Genomic DNA, 7,484 nt, shown 5'->3' with positions numbered 1-7,484 from the left:
GCTGCCCCAGCTCCAATTTCTCCTTGATGATCATTTCTAGTAATCTTCCAAACCTGACAATACAGGATGGAAGCCATATTTTTCTTTCACTATAGAGAAACACAGAACTACTCATCAAATGAGAAACTGAATAGAAATGAAAACTTGTTCTGAGTTTTACACAGAAGTTGGAGGTGTGACATCTTCCATTTTCGAGAAGACTCCACTCTCATCTTTGCTGTGTTTTTTTATATTGCATAGACAATACAAATGAACTAAAATTCACAATGAGTGCTAATACAGATACTCAATATGCACCAGAGGTGGAGAAATGCTTGTTTCTTAAGTACTTGAAATTAAGAATTATCTGCAAATTATTAGTAAATAAGATGGGTGGGTGGAGAGATAGCATATATACCTTATCACTTGCTTAGCCCTTTAAATACAGTAGCCTGGTACAGTTACTTGCATAAAAATCACACCAACATTATTTTGATTTATGAACATATATGGAACCATATTTATGCATGTCCTAAGGAGGACATACTACTTCCTGCTATAGTTCATATTTTTATTGCTCTCTGTAGGACACTTTTGATGATGATGTTCAGATGCAGTATGATTTCGTTCCTTCCTCTTCTGCTGGCTGCAAGATGCAAGCCTTGTTTCTCCAGCTGCAGTTACTTGGGGAGAATGTAGGGAAAGTTGAGATAGCTACACCTTGCCTTGCCTGTGACTTTGTTGGGCTCAGAAGGACGACCTCTGTGAACAAGCTGGACTCCAGACTTGATCCAGCAGAAGCTCAACTCTTCTTACATGATAAGGCTATTTATATTTTCACAAGTAAAGTTTCATTTCTGGTAATCAACACATGAGAGGGTAGTGTACGACAAACATAAGTAGGGTTTCCTCTTTCTGAATAAGTTAATACCATTGTTTAAAAAAATATTCCATCATTCAACTCACTAAAGAGGAAATATGCAAGAAAACACCATAATTGTTTCAAATTATTTCCTATTTCCTCAAATATCTTGGAGCACTGGAAAAAGCTAGGCAATTAATAATGTCACAAAAAGCTTCACAGAAGTCTGACTGCACCAAAAAATGTGACATCTCCATTCAAGACTATTTTGGCACTTGTCCGTGGTATGGTAAGCTGAAGCTCATCTCCTTCTTCTAATTTTGCAACACCTGCCAAAAGATTGCAATCATTTTAAGTACAACCATCTAATATACCAAAACTAAAAAACATCATATTGGGCATGATTTGGCCAGTCCTGTAATTGACAAAGCTGTCACCTTCTTTCATTTTCAGGTTAAAAGCTGCATATTACACATATTATATACTCCTATAAATAAGGTGTATATAACTAAATAAGTCCTTTTCCAGAGGAATATTGGCTTCCAGCGTGGGTGGAAAGGTAGACTAGTGGGGCACAGTAGATGCAATTTAAGCCGGGTTCAAGTCCATTCACAACCATGGAAGCTCCCTGGGTGACTTTGGATCAGTCACTTTTGATCACTACTGATCACTCCATCTTATCTTACAGAATTGTCATGAGGATCAAAGGATGGAGGACCATGGATACTAGGTCAAGCTCTTTGGAAAATGGTCAAAATATAAACTCAATAAAATAACAACAACAACAACAACAACAACAACAATAATAATAATAATAATAATAATAATAATAATAATAATAAATCATTTCAATTACTTCAGGGGCTTGGGCCCATCTAGCAGCAATGCATTTTGTAAGTCCTGAATGGCATGGAACATTCTTTCCCGTTCCTAGCACATCTTATGTCTGTGTCCATCAGGCAGTCCTCAAATCTCTGCCATTTTCCTAACACAGAAAGGAGTGCCGAAAGGCAAAAAGCAATGTATCTTTGCATCTGTTTCTCTAACACAGATTGCTGCCTGGCACTGAAATTAAAAGCAGGAATTAGCTGGAACTCACCTATATGATGTAAGGAGTTCAGCACGAACCACCACACCATCCACTAATGAAACCTTTTAAATGGCTAACTCTCTTTCCTGCCCATAAGGGGCTTATCTAGGCCAATAAATTTAGGACGGTTATCATATTTACCAGCAGTATAACAAGAATTGTTGGGAGAGTTTTCAGGCATGTTTTGCAGGCAACGAAATAATGTAACCAGACTAAGATCATCACCAACGACGTGGGCTTTTTTCCTCTGAATCAAATGTCCCATTACAAACATTTCATCTGTATATAAAACCTGAACAAATAGATTTCATTACAACTCTGAATTAATACTTCAAACAAATTAGAAAAAAATCTTTTTTCTCTCTTTTACCTGACCATATATGAAGAAGTAGCCAGTTTCTCTGACCAGTATTTTATTTCCTTGTTCTTCTAGAGCAGTTCCTCTTTTAAAGCTAAGAAGCCATGGAACTATACTTGAGTCATCTGAAAAATTATTAGTTTCTCATTAAGTGCGGATTATGTATTTTTCCTCTATATTTCCTATGAATTTTTTAAAGAAAAAAATTAATATGCCTTTGAGATGAGTGGCTCAAACAGAAACTAAGAACAAGTTTGATGTGAAGTTCAAATATCTAAACTGTGGCTAGTAGTTGAGGATATAAATGAAAGGGAAGAATCTATCACTAAAAATTAATTTACCTTTTCTTTTTTCACTATGGCTTCTTTATTCAAATATAATAGTCCTTTTTGTATCATCTTACTTTTTTCAACTTTCTTTCTATTTGAATATTTGCTTTTTCAACATTCTTTGTACTACATTTCAATATTTTTAACAATAAACATGGATTTAAGAAAAGAGATGAGTAGCTTTTATGCACAATGTGAACTCCAAAGAGCTTTGAGAAGAGCTTCCTGACAGAAGCCATATTTTTGTGGGTCTATCAGGGCTGAGGCTCACCACAGAAAATTGGTGAACTGGAGGAATGCAGTAGAGTATAGGAAAAGAGTTGTAGTCAGAAGTGGGGAGGTGTCCTTTATACGCATGGATTTTTAGCATATAGGCCACAGAAGCAAAGAAACTCCTTGGGACAGACCATAATTGGTTGCACATTCCCACCTGTCATCTACTGAAACAGTGGAGCATCAGAGTTGAAGACCTTAATCCCTAATGCTGACCCCAAGGCTCCCTCTAAAAGTGGGAAAGGCGGAGTGGTGAAATGCTAGTAAGTATAACTGGATTTGCCCTTCCTGTGTTATTGGAGAATCTTTAAGAACTAGCGTGTTTTTGAGCAACTGAATTGCAATGACAGAATCTTGCAGAAAATTGCTGGGTTCTGTTAAGTCAGGTTAAGAGATTAGTACATTACCATGTTGCTGAATGGCACTTTTGCTGTCAGCCATCAATTGCAGACATGACTGTAATACTAGAAAGAGACATTTCAAATTAGAGAGGGGGAAAACGACATACAAGGAAATTAACATTGGGTTCAATTAAGGAAATGAAAAATAATTGGTTTCAGGAAATTCTTGGTTGTAACTCTTCCCATACTACTAATGAGCTCTTAATTTAAACTGGTCCAGGTGAATTTCCTTTCATATTCTGTTATGAATACTTATGTTGCTAGAGGCCCATTCAAACTATTCCTGGAAAGGAATGACAGTTTAGAATTATAGTTTTGTTAATGTTATATTTTGCAAAATAAATGAACCATGTTAATAAGAGCAGTTATAAAATGTAATACATAATATAGGGTTCTTTCACTTAGTTAAAGGGGGTACTTTCAAAAGCAACAGCTCTAACTTTAAATCACGGAGTTAAACCCTTTGTCAAGAAAAATACTGTAAGAAAGAATGAATGCTTGAACAAATGAAGATTTTTGCCATGTTTTCCTTGAATGTGAAAGAGCATCAGTGTGCTGCAGGGGTTTTCATGGTACCATTTTGGGAATGTACTTTGCCATCGCCCCATCCATGCACTATATTTATCTCTGAAAGACCTCAAATTTAAAAATAGCCCCCCACCCCCCAAAGAAGAGTAGACAGGGAAAAAAGTATAAACAAAGACTTAAACCCTATGCAAGTCCCATCTTTCTCATCTTGTCAACCTGGGGTTGCAAACTCCATCTCAGACCAGACCTGGAGATCCGCTCCTCCATAAATGTGGCTGGTATATATTTGTGCATTTGTGTATATCTGTATATATATATATATATATATATCGGTCAGAAACCACACTACAAAAAAAGGGCAAGACCAGAACATAAAAATGAATATCAATTGAATGAGTAGTTATTGATTAAAACTAATTGCCCCTAAAATATGGAAACCCATTTATAAATTTAATTGATTCTTCATCTGTATGACAGAACCATTCTTCCCCCACCTACCCATCTCATATACCTGTCCCTTTTTCTGGCAGAAATAGTTTTAAAAAGAAAACAGAAACAACAGAGATGGTGTCAAGTAATGGGCAGCTCCACAGAGAAGGACAGAGAAATGGCGGAACAAAATTAGATGTAAATGAGGTGGGTGGAAGAGGTACCTGATCAGGGAAAGAAAGGCTAAAACTATCAAGCAACAACTTGCCTAAAGGGACAAAGTTCAAAAGGCACCCATCTTTTCAGCAGGAACGTCGGCTGTTACAGATACCTCTGGTCCACCCCACCAGCATCTGTTATGTTGAGCAAACAGAAGACCCTCCCTCCAGGTTCACCCACAGGCCTTCACGTCCTGGACCCTTGGATATCTTTCCAGAGACCACTGTGAACTCTCATCCGTTCTTACTTCACCTAACCAGATCTTACCTTACCTGTTTCGCCTGTCTGAACAGGAGATCTTTTCCCCCTGTGTCTGTCTCCAGTCCACATTATGTTTCGGCTTCCTTGATTTGATCCCAAAGTAATTCCCTGCCACAAGATTTGCAAAGGAGCAAAGTGAAGGCTGTAACTGCAATCCCTCTTCAACTCCCCCAGGGCCCAAAGTTCTTCAACTTACCTGGCTAGAAGCCACGTTGGCCCTCTTCCAGTATGGAACGAAGGGGCTGGCCTCCTTGGTTTTTCCCGGTGGCCCAAAGAGCCGTGGAAGCGAAGTCCTTGCCTGAACCCTGCCATTCAGCTTGCCAGTTAGGACTGCTAGTTCTGCTTTTAGTGCAGTAACATAGTAGAGAGACGCTGCTGCCAGGCAAGATGAGATAAACACTGCGAGTCCCAGGAAGACGAGTAAGAGCCCTTTGTAATCAAAGCTATCAACAGAAGGAGAGGAGGAGGGGGAAGACCTGGAAGTGGTGAAGAAAGTGTTGCCTTTTTCTCGTGGGGAAGTCATAGATTTCATGACTCCGTTATTAAAGCCAGGTGGAAACTTCAGCTGCTTCTCATTCTGTGCAGTGCAAACATCTTGCCAGCTGCGTCCAGACTACACAGTCAAAATGCCCATATTGCGTGCTTCCGGTCATGAGAGACTGCTGATGCAGACAACAAATGCCATGTATGTTGCTTCTGCTCTGCATCTGTACAATGTAGAACTCTGTTTCTGTATTTCTGCAACGAATCTTCCTCATTTCGGTTTCTGGCTCGTTTTATCAGACTGTGATCCGTCATCCTCACTTTTCAGACCCTGTGACCTGGCTTGATTGCTCAGAGTAGTTTGCACTTCAATTCATTGCTTTGCCTGCTTTCAGATGGGCAACTTCTACCAGTCAAATTACATTTTGCAGCTAGGCAATAATTTCCTCCTTAACAAATGAGTGCACTTGTATGTGAAGGTTTAGGGGGGGGAAAAGTGAGACTGCAGGAGGAAAACACGTAAGGACTGCGAGTAGTAGAGGGGGATCTGACTGTGACATTTGTCACTCCGTGGATTGCCAGGTTGATTCAGCTGTTGGAATGAATCATTTAGGCCACTGAGACAAAGGCTTTGCTCTGTGTAGAAATCCAAATAAAAGCACCTATGCTTTAATACACCCAAAGAATGGGAGCCCATCAGGGAATCTGTCTGAATATTGATTTACTATGCAATGTTTGTTTAATTTCAGTAAGAATCTTCCTTTCCATCAGCCCTTCAAAGTAGGCCAAGTCAGGAAACAAACTGGGCAAAGACTACTGGGGCTCTCTTGTGTTGCTGCAGGGCAGATGTTCATTTCCATGCGCCTTTCTATCACCTTCCCTAACAGGCCTCCTCCTCAGGCAAAGGAGATGCCAGCCAGGTACGGTGGGAACCACCTACAGACTCACTCCTCCCAGCCTTGCTTGGGCCGCTGCATTGAGAGTCTGTTAGGCTTAGGTAGGAATGTCAGATGAAACTGAAGCACAAAGCATCTGCACGGACATCAGCTGCACTTTCCCACGACCCCTCAGATTCAAGGTAGCCCTTCTATGTTTGGAATAAGATATTCCAAACATCTGCTCCTGCATCTGGAATCCAGAGTCCATCCCACTTCATATTCTTCTTCCCCACTCAGGAGGAGGCGGCGGTGGGTGGCGGGGAGAAACAGTTTCAGAGCACAGGGTCACAGAAGTTCTTGTGGGCAAGTGGTGCCTGATGGAATACTGGGCCTATCTTCACCACAGCAGGCTGAGAGACCCACACAGATGACCTTGGAGAAATCATGCAGAGATGCTGCAACATCTACAAAAAGATGCTTTAAGCCTGGGAAACAAAGAAAGCATTAAAAAGAAGCCTGGACTGGCTTCACTCTAATTCCCAGGGGTTTAAGAGGGAGGGGGAGAGAAGGGGAAACACAGTCAGGCTTTTAAGATTCTGATACTGTAGCCTATACCAATAAATGTCATTCCAGTCAAACCTGAGGAGTCGGTTTCCTGGTCTGGCCTGCCTCAAAGGGCTGACACAGGCAATTGCAAATGAAAGCCCACTGAGGGAATTTGCTGGGCCTGGGAAAGAGACAATAAACTAGCTGGACTTTTAGACAGGCAGGCAGAAGGTAAAAACTTAGTGGAAAGCCATACCAAATCCCCCCTGCAATCTTGGCACTGAAGCCAATTTAGTGGCCTGCTAGAACCACTGAAATGGAGCAGAGCTTATAACACAGCTGAGAAGCTGACATGGAAAAAGAAAATTATCTTAGATAGCTTCAATGAGCATGCCAGAGAAACACAGGTTATTATGGTCATAGAGTTAATCTATGAGGTCTATAATCATAAACAGGTCTCAAAGAAGAATTTTCTTTTTTATAAAGAGGCTGGAGAGAATGAAGGCACCTGAATCCTTTCTCCAGACTGTCATCCAAAAATTCTTTTAAAGTGGCTAACTCTTTAGATGCAGCAAATTCTCCCCTGGATGGGATCAGGGTTCCTGGCTTCAGTTAAGAGGCAACACTCCCACCTTCAGTTAAGAGGCAATATAGCTGCTTCCTCAGGTGCAGCACTTTGCAGCTGACTCAGAGCTTTGTATGTTAGCTGTTCAAGTCTTGGCTAGGTGTCCTGAGGTTCCACAGTGGAACATCAATGAAGGCCTCTCCTCTGTTTCTCTCCTAGAGACCAAGGCTTTTTTAATGACTCCTATTTGCAGGTGTTCTCTGGCACCAGGTTCTGAGGAAAC

At 40.6% G+C, this 7,484-nt stretch overlaps 1 protein-coding gene across 1 annotated transcript; it reads right to left on the bottom strand.

Annotated features, from left to right (window-relative positions):
• Positions 1-394: 394 nt before the first annotated feature.
• TNFSF13B (TNF superfamily member 13b) lies at positions 395-5,540 on the bottom strand. The gene is made up of 6 exons (XM_063317816.1): positions 4,926-5,540; positions 4,741-4,837; positions 3,299-3,355; positions 2,302-2,414; positions 2,073-2,223; positions 395-1,170 (listed from the first exon to the last, which is right to left on the bottom strand). Exons 1-6 carry the CDS (start codon positions 5,259-5,261, stop codon positions 1,058-1,060), a joined length of 867 nt encoding a protein of 288 aa, XP_063173886.1. The 5' UTR covers positions 5,262-5,540; the 3' UTR covers positions 395-1,057.
• Positions 5,541-7,484: the final 1,944 nt, after the last annotated feature.

This window comes from Candoia aspera, chromosome 1 (assembly GCF_035149785.1).
Source record: "Candoia aspera isolate rCanAsp1 chromosome 1, rCanAsp1.hap2, whole genome shotgun sequence".
Lineage (NCBI taxonomy): Eukaryota > Metazoa > Chordata > Lepidosauria > Squamata > Boidae > Candoia > Candoia aspera.
This window is presented reverse-complemented; position numbering and strand designations above follow the sequence as displayed.

Coding starts and splice junctions, on each gene's coding strand:
- TNFSF13B (XM_063317816.1), bottom strand. CDS start 5,261: ATGAAATCTATGACTTCCCCACGAGAAAAAGGCAACACTTTCTTCACC. Junction 2,224..2,301: donor ACTTCTTCATATATGGTCAG/GTAAAAGAGAGA, acceptor CTATTTGTTCAG/GTTTTATATACAGATGAAAT. Junction 1,171..2,072: donor CAATTCTTGTTATACTGCTG/GTAAATATGATA, acceptor ATCTTTTGGCAG/GTGTTGCAAAATTAGAAGAA.